This window comes from Schistocerca nitens, chromosome 2 (assembly GCF_023898315.1).
Source record: "Schistocerca nitens isolate TAMUIC-IGC-003100 chromosome 2, iqSchNite1.1, whole genome shotgun sequence".
NCBI classification, from domain to species: domain Eukaryota; kingdom Metazoa; phylum Arthropoda; class Insecta; order Orthoptera; family Acrididae; genus Schistocerca; species Schistocerca nitens.
Genome location: NC_064615.1, coordinates 835,917 through 851,530, shown reverse-complemented (window position 1 = coordinate 851,530; position 15,614 = coordinate 835,917). Strand labels below are relative to the sequence as shown.

Genomic DNA, 15,614 nt, shown 5'->3' with positions numbered 1-15,614 from the left:
CTTATTTCTTTAGTTTTACTTGTAAAATAACATATTAAAATATTTGCATATCTTCGTGAATCATCCTGTGTACACTACCTTTTTTCCTCTCCTCGCTTTCAGAATCAAGCAGATATGGTCTCATTTTCTGTAAAACCGTCAACTCCTGTCTGCTAATAACACGACTGTCAGCTGTCTTCTTAATTTATGTTCACAGAACACAAAAAATTATATTTGGAACATTGTATCAATATTTCACAATTTCGCAGTAGTTAGGAAAAATTAAGTCAATGTAGACGTGTTGGAAATTTTGTGATTCGTGCACATACTCCACATCAACTTAAAAAGGAAGTTATAGATAAACTAGACGTATTATTTATGTACGATTATTTAGTTATCTTCCGTTGGCTTTCAATCGGCGAATCAGCGCTCGCTCCGCAGTGACAAGACTATATTAGATTAGTACTTGTCCATAGATCATGAATACGACATATCGTAATGATGTGGAACGTGTCACGATAATAAAAGGTGTCTATACAAGATATTACATTACACAAAATACTACATGACACTCAATATTTTTAATTTTTTTTTGTGTTGGTTGGAAAATTACCCACTTATTATATCCAAAAATTCATCTAATGAGCAGAAGGGGTTGCCATTAGGAAATTCTTTTAATTTCCTTTCAAATGCTACGTGGCTATCTGTCAGACTTTTGATGCTATAAGGTAAGTGACCAAAGACTTTTGTGGCAGCATAATTTACCCCGTTCTGAGCCAAAGTTAGATTTAACCTTGAGTGGTGAAGATCGTCCTTTCTCCTAGTCTAGTAGCCATGTACACAGCTATTACTTTTGAATTTGTTCGGATTGTTAATAACAAATTTCATAAGTGAATATATATATTGTGAGGCTACAGTGAATATTTCTAGCTCTTTAAATAAGTGTCTGCAGGATGATCTTGAATGAGCTTCAGCAATTATTCTGATTACACGCTTTTGTGCAATGAACACTCTTTTACTCAATGATGAGTTACCCCAGAATATGATGCCATACGAAAGCAGAGAATGAAAATAGGTGTGGTAAGCTAATTTACTCAGATGTATATCGCCAAAATTTGCAATAACCCTAATAGCATAAGTAGTTGAACTCAAACGTTTCAGCAGGTCCTCAGTGTGTTTTTTCCAGTTCAACCCCTCATCAATGCATACACCTAAAATTTTTGAATATTCTACCTTAGCTGCCGATTTCTGATCAAAGTCTATATTTATTAATGGAGTCATTCCATTTATTGTGTGGAACTGTATATACTGTGTTTTGTCAAAGTTTAATGAGAGCCCATTTGCAGAGAACCACCTATTGATTTTTGAAAAGCATCATTTACAATTTCACCAGTTAATTCTTGACTGTTGGGTGTGATAGCCATACTTGTATCATCATCAAAAAGTACAAGCTTTGCATCTTCATGAATACAGAATGGCAAGTCATTAATATATATTAAGAACAGGAGAGGACATAAGACCGAACCTTGCGGCACCCCATTCTTGATTGTTCCACAGTTTGAGAAATCACCAGTTTTTTGCATATTATGTGAACTGTTTATTTCAACTTTCTGCAGTCTTCCAGTTAGGTATGATTTAAACCATTTGAGCACTGTCCCATTTATACCACAGCACTTGAGCTTATCGAGAAGTATTCCATGATTTACACAGTCAAAAGCCTTTGATACATCAAAAAATACCAATGGCTGACTTTCGGTTACTCAAAGCATTTAATATTTCATTAGTGAAAGTATATATATATAGCATTTTCCGTTGAAAAACCCTTCTGGAAACCAAACTGACATTTTGTTAAAACTTTATTTTTACAAAGGTGTGACGTTACTCTAGAGTACATTACTTTTTCAAGAATTTTGGAGAAGGCAGTAAGAAGAGAGATTGGGCGGTAGTTGTTGACATCAGACGTATCCCCGTCTTTATGCAGTCGTTTAACAATGGCATACTTCAGTCTATCTGGGAAAATACCCTGCTTCAGAGAGCTTCAGAGAGGTACAAGAGAGCGGAGCGTAGCGAACGCCACCCTTTCCCTTCGAGGCGTTGGCAAAGCATAGCGAGAGAACTCAAGCCCGTACAGTAGGCAGTTTCAAGTACGAACAGCTCTCACAACTTCCTCCCAGGTCGTGTGAACAGTAAAAGGAAGGAATTACAGACACTGCCTACGAGAAGGCATTTATTTAAATCAATGGGGAAAATTAAAAATTTGTGCCAGATCGGATTTAGAATCGCAGTTTCCTGCTTACTAAGGTGATATGCTGATCACTTGTCTTTTTTTTTTCCCAAGTCTCATTTTGTTCGCTTTCGTTCGGTGTATCTGCTCGGGGCGGATGTCGAAAGGCACCCATTGTAGTTCGTTGTTGATCGGTGAACTCTGTGTTTTCATTACAACGGGCAGTTAACGCTCTGACGCAACACGCTGAGCTACCGTGCCGGCCCACCAAGCTGTCCGCACTCGGTGCAACTGGACGGACTGCCCTAACACCCCTACCGTCAGACCCATATTGTCAACTTACACACACACACACACACATACACACACACACACACACACTACTGATTTAGTTCCCCCTGCCAACTATCCTCATTACTCGCGGCATTTCGCCGATTCCCGTAACAGTTCGAGTCTGGTATGCACACGGACTGAAGAGATCATCGGCCGTCCTCGACCTAATTATATATCTATGGTCTCTGTTCTTTCGGACATTTCCGAAAGAACAGACACCACCGGTACGCCTCCTTTGTGTTGACTGCAGCGATTTCCGTTCCGCCAGTGGCACAGTGGCTGCCATGCAGCGACGTTCCGAGACGGCGTATTTGCCTCCCTGACTGAACTGCCGCTCGGAGCGCTCACTCTTCCCATTTAGTCCAGTCGCCGCAAAAACTGGAGTTCCGGAGACTTTACACTGGTGCAAATACGGAGAAGTTATTTAAGACTGCAAAGACTGTTGTTACCTGTCTGAACAAATTTCGCCATTACCCTTGTCACGCGCGTCGAATCTCACAAGACAGTACGAGTAACCAATGAGAACGTACTATACTTTCACTAAGAGAGGACTCACCATAGCGTCTGTCGAGGGCCCCAGACCTGGCGCCTTACGAGCGTCGAGCGGCTGCTTACAAGACGTGCGCACTGAGCCCACTTGGTGGGCAAGTGGTGGGTGGGGGCAGGCCTTGGTGTCGCTGCAAGGCCATCTCGATTCTCCTCGCTGACACACACACTGTTCAGCACGCTCCGCATAAGAACTGGCATATCTTCTGAGATCCACACAAATTACGCAACTTTTGCACAGCATTTAATGGCTCATGATTTTAAATTATTTGAAGGGCCAAAGTTTCAAATCAGGTAGACAAGAGATGGCGAAATTTTCTGAAGTGAGGTACTAATACATCACCATGTCGTATGAGTTATAACGACGCTGAAGATATGTCACATGCCAGATATAGATGTTTTGAATATGTGTGATTTTCGACATATTAGGTACTGATTCTCATTTTTTTTAAAAGTTGCATTCGGAACAGGAAATTCTTATTATTTAAATTTGTCCTATGAGAAGTCTGCCGTTGAGCACGTCTCTTTCGTCGCGTTCTTAGCTGTTAATAACAACAGCACAATTGTTAAAACCTGGTTTATTTGTTTTTGGCGTAGCTCGTAGCCAGAACATCAGTTAAAAGCACTCAGCATTGGTACTCAGATCACAAGCCGGTACTAAGCAAAGAAGGGGAGGCTGAAAGGTACAACGGATAAATAGAGGGGCTATACAAGGAGTATGAACTTGAAGTCAATATTACGGGAGATCTGGTACGGCGAGGATTGTTTGATAGAATGCTGAAAGAGCGAAGCCGAAACAAGGACCTTGAAATAGACAACACTCCCGCAGAATTATTGCGTTCCTTAGGAGAGTCAGTTATGACAGCACTATTGCACCTACTACGTAAGATACATGAGACAGGCGAAATAGCCTCAGGCTTCAAGAAGAATGTAGTAATTTCAATTTCAAAGAAGGCCGGTAATCCCAGGTGTGAATATTACTAAATCATCCCTTCACTAAGTCATGGTTGCAAAATACTGACACGAATTGTTTTCAGAGGACTGGAGAAACAGCCAGAAGACGACATCGAAGATGATCAATTTGGGTTCGAGAGAATTGTAGAAACACACGAAACCATACTTCTCCTAGGAAATTCCGCTGAAAATAGGGTGACGGTAGGCAAAACTACGTTTAATACATTTGAAGATTAAAAAATAAATTGGCAATTGACTGGAATACACACTTCAAAGTACTCAAGGTAGCCGGAATAAAATACAAACAGTGAAAGGTTATCTATAACTAATACAGAAACCAGACTGCACTTAAATGGACGAAAAAACATGAAGTACTAGCAGTAACTGGGAAGGGAGTGAAAGAGGTTGTAGCCCAGCGCTCGTATTATTCAACCAGGGAGAAATATGGTACGAGGTTGTAACACGCCCGGGAGTACGAATGGGTGGTGGGGTACTTTATACTGACTTCTCGTTTCGTGACCGTGCGCCCTGTCCACACCACGTACCTGGTAATCCCGCGGCGGTCGTACTGTTCTGCTCCACACTGCTGCTGGCTTGCCTGAAATCATCTGTCGAAATATGCAAGCGGATTTAGGGGAACCACTCAACGTTAAAACGCAACACTGTCCTATGGCTGGTATGGACATCTATATTCTGAGACTATATGGAAACCACAGGTTGCACTGATTACACTCCAAATAGTAAATGTTTATCCCAATGAACAATCTTGATGATTAACAGTCAAAAATATAATTCAGACGAGCGTACGCGTAATCGACATGACGCGGGTGATTGTTGATGATGCGGTAGCCGAATGATCGAACGAATGTTCTTACGCTCGTCTCACATACAAATATCTGTTAATAGTCCTCCTTGTCACTAGTAATGATGCAACACTGTTCGTAAAGTTAATTTTTCAGTTCTCAGTTCTCACTTGTACGAGCGTGCGCGTAACCGTCGCGGCGCGGCTGATTGTTGATGATGCGGAACGCAATGATCGAACGCACGTTCTCACGCTCGCTACAAATCACTGGCACTTGATTGCACTCTTTTGTGGTAAATAGTATTACTGATTCACATTTGTTCATTCTTGGAGACCGAACACGGCGCGGATGATCGATGCTATGCGACACGCAACGAGAGGATACATAAATACGTTATTAACGCCACTGCTCATTTTCAATTACTTCTTGACGCACTTTCCTCTGAACCATTTCCATATGACATCACTTTACTATAATAGCACTTGTAGCAACACTTCAACGTGAATAGTAACAATGCTTCTACATGCAGAGCTACACACTACACAACATAACAGTTTCGTGTCCCGTGCTCGACTCACTACAGACGCGGGTGCCCGCAAAGATACTCCACAACTAAGCCAGCGATATGACAATACGCTTACAAGGTTCGTGGAAAGAAACAAATAATTTGGTATTTGTTTGATGTATGCTGATGACACTATTATTCTGTCAGAGGTGGCATAGAACTTGGAAAATCAGTTGAACAGAACTGATAGCGTCTTTGAAAAGAGGTTTAATACGAACAAAAGAAAACAATAGAGAGTAATGGAATGTAGTCGAATTAAGTCAAACAATGTAGAGGAAATTAGATTAGGACATGAAACACTAAAAGTAGGAGTTTAGATTTCTTATTTGGACAGCAAAATAGCTGATAATGACCAAAGTAGAGAAGTAGAGAGGATATAAAATGCAGACTGGCAGTAACGAGAAAAAGAGAAATTTCGTAACATCAAATATAAATTGAAGTGTTGGGAAGTTTTACTTAAAAGCCTTTGTCCAGAATGTAGCTTTGTATAAAGTGAAAGGTGATCGATAAACAGTACAGACAAGTAGAGAATAGAAGCTTTGGAAATGTGATGCTAAGGCAGAGTCCTAAAGATTAGATGTGTGTGTAACGCTACTGGAGGCGGTAGAATATAGTAAGGGGATATTAATCACCAGTTGAGCTCAGTTTTCTGCTACCTAACCATCAGAGACCTTAAAATTCTATATGGCTCATCTGTAGAAGGCGTATAGCGCGGGTTCTTCATGCACTGTGGCTTTAAGCCCTTATAGAAGCATGGCTCTGTCATGAGGTACATAAATTTAACATAGACGAATCAAAGAATTAAACAAACATATTAATAAATTACAATTTGTACAGAAACCAGATTGTAGTTATAAAAGTCGAGGGACATGAAAGGGAAGCAGTGGTTGGGAAGGGAGTGAGACAGGGTTGTAGCCTCTCACCGATGTTATTCAATCTGTATATTGAGCAAGCAGTAAAGGAAACAAAAGAAAAATTCGGAGTAGGTATTAAAATCCATGGAAGAGAAATAAAAACTTTAAGGTTCGCCGATGACATTGTAATTCTATCAGAGACAGCAAAGGACTTGGAAGAGCAGTTGAACTGAATGGACAGTGTCTTGAAGGGAGGATATAAGATGAACATCAACAAAAGCAAAACGAGGATAATGGAATGTAGTCGAATTAAGTCGGGCGATGCTGAGGGAATTAGATCAGGAAATGAGACACTTAAAGTAGTAAAGGAGTTTTGCTATTTGGGGAGCAAAGTAACTGATGATGGTCGAAGTAGAGAGGATATAAAATGTAGACTGGCAAAGGCAAGGAAAGCGTTTCTGAAGAAGAGAAATTTGTTAACATCGAGCATAGATTTAAAAGTCAGGAAGTCGTTTCTGAAAGTATTTGTATGGAAGTGAAACATGGACGATAAATAGTTTGGACAAGAAGAGAATAGAAGCCTTTGAAATGTGGTGGTACAGAAGAATGCTGAAGATTAGATTGGTAGATCACGTAACTAATGAGGAAGTATTGAGTAGGATTGGGGAGAAGAGGAGTTTGTGGCACAACTTGACAAGAAGAACGAATCGGTTGGTAAGACATGTTCTGAGGCATCAAGGGGTCACCAATTTAGTATTGGAGGGCAGCGTGGAGGGTAAAAGTCGTAGAGGGAGACCAAGACATGAATACACTAAACAGACTCAGAATGATGTAGGCTGCAGTACGTATTGGGAGATGAATAAGCTTGCACAGAATAGAGTAGCATGGAGAGCTGCATCAAACCAGTCTCAGGACTGAAGACCACAACAACAACATTAATAAATGGATTGTGAATATTGAAAGAAAAGCATTAAGAATGCGGTCCTGTAGGAGAATAATGTGGGCTATAACCAAAGGGTTAATGTTAACCGTCAGTTCATTGGCATCAAACATAAGTTCATTCTGATTGTTGGCCTCACGCAGGTTGTTACTGAACGCAGCACAGAAACAAGAAACCAAAATGGTTGTATCTGCAGAACAAGCGGAGCGTACGTAGGAAGTAATGAACGTAAACTGAAGGAATGGAGCCGTACAACAAATCACTTGAACTGCACCAATGTTCTGTAGTTCAACAATTCCACATACGTCTTCATACAGTAACAAAATCCACCTCGGCTGATACGTTCAGTCACTAACAGCTCTTCTGTGAGTCAATGGCCACAAGCACATCCAAAAATCTGCTGTGAGGAGGCACAGAGTCGACAGAAAACTCTAAAGCCATCACCCATCCACTCGGTAATATGATTAAGAGATCCAGCATATAACCTGTATCCGGATCTCTGAATGGTGGTCTGAAACCAACTCTTCGAAGATTTTCGATTCAGGTGCTATTTTCGGATACTGTTTGTCATGGCCATAATTTCCGATCTACTGATTTACGTTTCCTGACGCATTTGTACTTTTGTACTGCAAAGAAATGAAAGGAGTGAACTTAAAAAAAAGTAAATATACTGCTGTTCCTGTAATGCAGTTCAGGTAAATCAGTAAAGGAAGTCAGGGTGGTACGAAATATTGAAATACAATTTACTGTAAGATTGTAAATAGCTTAAATAATGCACCTATGAATTGAATGGAGTTCAATTCACAATATGTAGTAAAGAAAAGTTGTCAAAGTTATAAAACTACTTTTCCTTCTCGTTTTACAATGCAGCCTCCCACTTTTCCTATTCTTCCCCAGGAATGGGACGCAGTAGGGGATGAAAAAATTGTTTTTCTAGCAGTATACAGTACTGACGAAGAAGAATTTTTAAAAAGATTTTTACAGTATTCATGAAGCAGTTCACAACCTTCTGGCACTATCTTTTTTCAACTGGCCTTGATTACTCTGCATCTCATCATTTCTTCTTTCAGTTTTCGTGTTTCCTCTGTCTCCCTCTCAACTCCTTCTCACTTTTCATTCTGTATGGAGTCTTTCAAAATTGCTGTCCAAGAGCATCTGAGCTTTGCCAACTTTCAGTTCAAAAAATGTTATTAAAAAGTTGATTTTGTTTGTCGGGCTACATTCTATCTGTTCAGTGCACTTTTCAGCTGCTAATAAAGACAGATATTACACACCACTTTCGGTACTTCATTTCCAATATACATATCAGACGACGTGTTGCTGTCAGCTGTCTCTGTTGGGAGAAAATTTGCTTTCGAGGAAACAGTTCCTATTGGAAGACCATATTGCAGTCCCCTTAAAGGCGGTGGTAGCGGAGTTCATCTTGGATCTCTAGACGCATGGTGCTCTAAAAATCCTTGCCACAGAGTAGCAACATCCCTCGGGGTACAACGCAGCCACGTTCGCACCCATAATGCAACACGTGGGTTGACACTTTCTGGCAAATTAAACTCTGGATTTCGAGTCTCGGTCCGGCACACACTTTTAATCTGTCCGGACGTTTCACATCAGGCACCCTAAGCTGCGAAAAATCTCATGCTGACCTGTGTTCCATGAACCACGAATATAGTGGATTCAACGTATGGTAAGAGTTTGGCGGCATAGGCAGCAACAATACTGCATTCTTACTTCCACAAACTTATAACATCCATGTTTTCCGTATGAGCTGAATATCCATCTGGTATAAGAACAGGTGACTCTTTCGTAGACTTTGAAAATTCAACTTCTCTTGTCCACACTAGAAATAAGTTTGATGTCATGCAGCCTGTAGTTTGTTCATCAGACCATTCGCCCTGATTGTAGCTGCAATTCAAATTCTTGTTTCATTTCTTCGTGGAATAACAAGCATAAGAGACCTATACGCTATTTCAGTAGTCACTGGCGTAGCACAAGTAAACGTTTTTCCCGCTTCTGCCGATGGTAAACAGTCTGTGTGTCGCTTTTCTTATGAGCTACATTCTCAGACCAATTCTTAGGTTTATTCTAAAGCCTCTTTCTTCACAGTTGAATACGAGGGATGGAACTTAAATAGTGGCAACTATTTATTCACAACCGATACAAAAGAGTTACATATTTGCAGCTGTTACTGTCCTTCAAAGTAGCCACCAGCGTTGTGTAGAACCCGTTGCCAACGATATGGAAGGTGTAGTATACCGTTACCAGAGCCTATTCTGTTGATAGTGCGAATGGAGCGGCTACTGCCTGTCGAATCTCTGGAACAGTTCTGAAGCGAATGCCACGAAGTGGTTCCTTCATCTTCGGAATGAAATCAGAGTCACAAGGCCTTATGTCCGGGGAGTATGGTGGATGGTACAGTACTTCCCAGTCCCATCGACCGAACACAGCTTGCGCTGTATGCGCCCGCGCATTGTCGTGCAAAATGATGGGTGGGTTACACAGAAAGAGTCACCGCTTCTTTCGCAAAGCTGGTCGCAGGTGATGCTCCAAAAACGAACGGTAATACTGTGCATTGGCACACTGTCAATCTTGATCCAAATCCGTTGTCAAATACACCGTTACGTTAGACCGCCCGCTCACAAGTTCCTGTGTTTCCCTCGATTGTGCAGACGCCAGTGACGTGGGACGGGCGAGTTCACTTGCTCGGAGGTAAGGTAGGTATGTCAACAACGTGTGCTATCAGTGACAATAGCAGATTCTATTGAATAGTGTTCCACAGCAGTGTTGCCACTATTTAAGTTCCAACATACGTATTACGCCCGGAGTTACGTCGTTTCTATCAAGAATTTCTGTAATCGGTCAAAAACCTACTCAGATGAACTGCAAACGAAGTCTGTGACTAGCACCATACGTTATCTTTCTTATAATGTCAACCACCTAAAATGTAGAAAGGTGTAACTGTCGATCAAAAATTCCTTTGTAGCACTTTTGTGTACTTTTTAAGTTGTTAATACCTACTTAATCTGAACGGTTGGGGTAAAATTAGCTAATACCCCATCCTTCCCCTTTTCTTTCTCTCCACAAACACTATTTACGTTATGGGACTGTTGATACTTCGAAACGAAGAAAAAATTATTTAACCAAGTTAAACTTCAGACAGTACACATAATTTTAATATCTATAATATTGCACTGTCGTATAGCCAGACTGATAAGATTACTCTGGAGGTAAACTCATAAAATGTTCCAAAGGCTAACCGGGAACACACACATCACGGTTGCGCTACGAATGAATCTTCGGAAATGGACTTACGTGTCTGCCACAGTCACGTCTCAACAAGCCGCACTTACCCAACGGACTGCAGACCTAACTGTGACTTACGGAGTGGGACCAGCTAGTGCCCAGTTAACCTATTCTTCGCCGATTTCCTCTACACTAAGACTTATAATTGAAAATTATTATTTACGTTCAGAAAGTAAGGAGGGCAGTTTAGGAATTACAGTGATCACTAAGGTTTACAGTCACCGAACAGACACACTAGCGAATTTTTTGTAGATACAACATTTGTGTTTGTACGGTTTTCACGTGGTGTGGGTAACGTCTTCAGACATTTATAGTACCAAAACATTCTACTTCACTCTGAGAGTGAGATAATAGTGAAAAGTAGCAGATGTAATTTTTTATACCTAATATTGTGCTCGTTAGAACTAGAATCTGCGTGACAGTAACTTTTGTATTTAGCAGTAACGGCCACTAAAAATAAATAGATCGGCCTATAGACGGAAGAGCTCCACAACTTGAAAAATATCAGTCACTTCCCGTTCTAAATAATAACGTCATTGCTCTTTGACATTTCCCAAAGACGGTTATACTTTACAACCCCGCCGGCCGCGGTGGCCGAGCGGTTCTAGGCGTTCAGTTCGGAACCCCGCGACTGCTACGGTCGCATGTTCGAATCCTGCTTCGGGCATGGATGTGTATGTTGTCCTTAGGTTAGTTAGCTTTAAGTAGTTCTAAGTTCTAGGGAACTGATGATCACAGCTGTGAAGTCCCATAGTGCTCAGAGCCATTTGAACTATTTCTGAACCTACGACCCTAGATAGTAAAATCGCGCAAAATAGCGTAGCATTTTCTCTTGTAGACTAGAACAGAGAGTCCCTTTAAGTGCAAATGAAGTTGAACAATCAGCATTCCTCTGTTTTCCTTACAAAAAACCATTGTCGCGATAAATCGTTTTCTGAGCTTCGTGGAGACCTTGGAAATTGATAGTGTTGGAAACGCAAGGCATCTTACAGAAACAAGATGCCAATACAGTTTTTATGTTTATACAGTAGTGCTGGTTCCCTAGTACCATGTACTCGTAATGAAGATTAGTGTTTAAGATTTCATCGTCGCCAAGAATATGTGAGACCAAGTCCAAGCTCAGCTAGAGCATGAAAGGCGAAGGTCATGTCCTTTCCAAAGGAACCATCCATCCGATATCCACCATAAACGATTTACGTACAGCTACATCAGGATATATAAATTGAAATGGCCACATGGAGATTTGATTTTCGATACTTCGACATGAGAGTGTACTGCTTCAGCATTGCAGAACCTGTTCCGGCATTAGGTGTTATCATGAAAACTTACGTAGAAACCTGAAAGGTGCCTGATAATCGCCTCTTTCACATCGAAAAATGATATTTTACTTTCTGTGAAAAGTAGTATTAATTTTAGTACTACCTTTGAGATCTTGCACTAACCAATTCCCATATATATCGATACAGGCACTTTCGCAAACCCTTTACTAAGTCACTGCATCAGTATTAAGTCTTTGGCATGTCTGTTGGCACTCAGCCATTAGCACTCGCTGGCGGTTTGCAAGCTATGTGGCTCCTTCGTTCTAAGCGGGTTTACCATTACAGTACGGTACTTTTGAGTGCTACGTCTAGTCTGGTTCCGGTCGTAAGTTGGACAGCTTCTTTCGATGTCACATTCTCTTCTGATGAACTCAGCTTTGGGTGTTGTTGAAGAGCCATTACTACGAAGAAGGCGTCTGCTGAGGTCAATCCAGTTTGTATTCAGTGCTGAAGTAAAGATTTCCATGCGAAGCAAGCTGGCGTTTTCTGCTAGTAACGTTCCGCGCGCTAGTATTCGGTCGTGTGTTTACGCGCAGTGGAAAAGGTCCGATGAAGTTGCGAAGTCATAATTGTTTGGAACCTGGCTACTGCATCATTTATAACTTCATTTCATTCCGAACCGTCTTAAATTTTTCGATGGTAAATTTTCATGGAGCTTAAGATAATTGTTTGTACTGAAGATTCTGGATTACATTTACGGTGAAGTTATCCAGGTTTGTAAGGAGAAATACCGGTTGGATTATCATTACGAAGTTACAAACTGTGCTAGATGTTATAAGGCCAGTATAATGAGGGACGTAGGCAAAATCGGTCAAAAATGTTAAAAAACATTATTGTCACCAGATAGTTCTGTAGGATGTTAGAAATATTGTCTCAAATTTTCACAGATTAATTCAAACTACAAATGATAAAAAAGCAGTCTTGTTTCAATCACTGCGAAGCGCCACTTCCACTTTTCTTGATTGCACTCTTCTTGTTTGCCATGTCTTACTGCTTCCTGCTGGCGTAAAAGCATCGGAAGAGTGTAGAACGCTGTGGATGCTCTTACGTCGTGTTATCTTCGCCTTCCGCTAGATACCTTTGGCAGCTGTGGTGCAGAAATGTAAACATTTCAATTCTGCTGATATTGCGAGAATTACGACTGTGTTCAAACTTTTTTTCTACGATTTACCGTTTAAAATGCCAAGATATAGCGGTAAAGTGTTTAAGAAAGTGGTTAAAGCTCGCCATTTACGTGTGAATAAACAGTTTCTACAACTGAGTCAGCCGGCCGGGGTGGCCAAGCGGTTAAAGGCGCTACAGTCTGGAACCGCACGACCGCTACGGTCGCAGGTTCGAATCCTGCCTCGGGCATGGATGTGTGCGATGTCCTTAGGTTAGTTAGGTTTAAGTAGTTCTAAATTCCAGGGGACTGATGACCTTAGAAGTTAGGTCCCATAGTGCTCAGAGCCATTTGAGCCAGCCAACTGAGTCAACATAATTCAGCGGAAGATAATTGTGAAGCTAAGACGACGAGCAGTTCACAGAAGAAACTTGGAACTGGTGTAGAGTTTCAGTCCACTAAAGACGAAGTGAATAGTGATTTTACGATAATTGATTTAGAAATTGTGTGTTCCTTTATTAGAATTCGGGTGCATGTGGTAACTGTGGCAGTAAATCTTTAAGATTGTATGTTACCAATGACAGTGATGGTATTGTGTGTAATATGCACTTGTTTTTTGACAGCCGTGAAACTGACATTCAATTCAGATCATCAGCTGCTAAGAATTTGGTGTATGATGAAGCCAGCATAAGATTCTGGTATGGGATGAGATGTGTTGGTGTTGGAAGGGAAGGTAGCAGTTTGTTTTGTGCAATAATGAATATGTCATCTGCGTCTGCCTCGATATTCAACACTAGACAATCATCTTCTAAAGGCCTTGGAAACAGAATGCAATAGCAGTTTGTCAGTAGCAGTGAAAGAGGCAGTTTTATCTAACAAAGACATTCAGACAGAAGTAAATGACCCTTTGCCTTCTACAGATCTATGTGTTTCATGTGACGGCAAATGGATGAAAAGGGGCCATACCTCGCTACATGGTGTTTCATCATTTGACACAGGAAAAGTCTTGGATTTGCAGGTGATGTCCAAATATTGCTCTATTTGCTGACAGAGGAAGACGTTAGACAATAAGGAAGAAGACAGATACAATGGCAGATAAAACAAAAAATAATTTGCAGCAAGAATTATGATGGTTCTTGTGGCGGCATGGAGCCATCAGGAATGAAATTAATATCTCATCGGAGCGAAATGAGGCATGGAGTTAGATATGTGAAATATCGTGGTCATCGAGACTCGAGGGCTTTCAAATGTGTTGTAGAGAGCAAGGCATATAGAAATGGATGCAACGTTGAAACTTTAGAGTGTGTGGGGCATATTCAGAAGAGGATGGCCGGGAGACTTGTGAAACGGAAACGAGAATAAAAATGTGTAAAACTCAAAGATGGATAGCCACTGGGTGGGCCACAACCCCTGACTGACAAAGAGATCCACAATTTGCAAATATATTACGGCAAAGCAATGAGGCAAATCACTGGCGATTTGAAGGCAATGCAGAAGGCAGTGTGGGCAATATTTTTTTACAAGTTGCCAACTGAGTAGAAGCCAGTACATAATTGGTTGATACATTCTGGTGCAAATATAGGCTGGCAAAAGCAGAAAACAAAACCTATTCAAGTAACACAGTCTTCCGGAAGCAGTCTCAAACAACATAAAGCCAACATCCAGATTCTAGCTCATCCATATTTGTTAAAGAAATGTACCAATGGTGGAATGCAAAACCCGAATGAAAGCTTCAACAGTCTCATTTGGAAGAGATGCCCAAAAACAACGTTTAGCTCATCTACTGTTGTTAAAATTGCCACATATGTTGCATGTCTGGCGTTTAGTGACGGTAACATTGGAAGAATAAGGACCCTTACTGGACTAGGATTTCTTGCAAAGTTGCTTCACATAGAAGCTATTGAAGAAGATACATAGTGCGCGTTTTGCACGTTCTGATCTGTCTCTGAAGGATATAGCCAAAAGTGCAAGCCAGGAACATCAAATAAAAAGGAAACAGGCACACGAAGAGCAAGAAAACCAAATGTATGGTTATGGTCAGCATTAAGGTACTGGTTTATGGTGTAAATCATTATAAAATCTTTTACATGTATTCCCAGAACTTTCATTTTCAGTGAGTAAGGAACATTTTCCCCTGAACCACTGGAGATAGAAAACTGAAATTTTCTGCAGACTTTGTTCATAGTATAACGCAGCTTCCTGTGGTACAAGTGTTTTTCTGTCAAAATTATTTACTTTTCTCTGAAACGGAAATTTCTTTGTTTCATAAGCATAATTTTTTTAAATAAATTGTAAGAGCTCTGAAACTGATATTAAAAAACTGTTCCACATGTTTGCTTTTCTGATTAATAAGAATTACCTACCACTATATGAAAGTTGTAAGTCAAGTAATTTTTGTGAAAATGTTCCTTGTGTGACAGCATGTGTTCCGAAAATTTCCAACAATGCCAATGTAGCCCATAACATAATTACCTCACGTGCAAAAATTGGTTGTGCTATCTTTCAGACACCAGAAACTGTGTTAGATTATGTGAACGCGTCCATTTTGTCCTATGTCCTCCGTAAACCAGTGATACAACATCTTGCGAGCTTATTTTCCAGAAGCAGGTTATGTGGTATTATGGTGAATCGACAATTATCTGTGATATCACATTGCACGCTAATTACTATTGAGAGAGGCCCACACTGAGGGCCA

At 40.7% G+C, this 15,614-nt stretch overlaps 1 protein-coding gene across 1 annotated transcript in view; it reads right to left on the bottom strand.

Moving 5' to 3' along the window:
- Positions 1–3,168, bottom strand: part of LOC126235657 (cytochrome P450 9e2-like) — a 77,823-nt gene extending 74,655 nt beyond the window's left edge. The window contains exon 1 of the mRNA XM_049944372.1: positions 3,093–3,168. Within this exon, the coding sequence (XP_049800329.1) occupies positions 3,093–3,095 (3 nt within the window). The 5' untranslated portion in view covers positions 3,096–3,168. The remainder of the gene's footprint in view (positions 1–3,092) is intronic.
- Between the last annotated feature and the right edge of the window lie 12,446 nt (positions 3,169–15,614).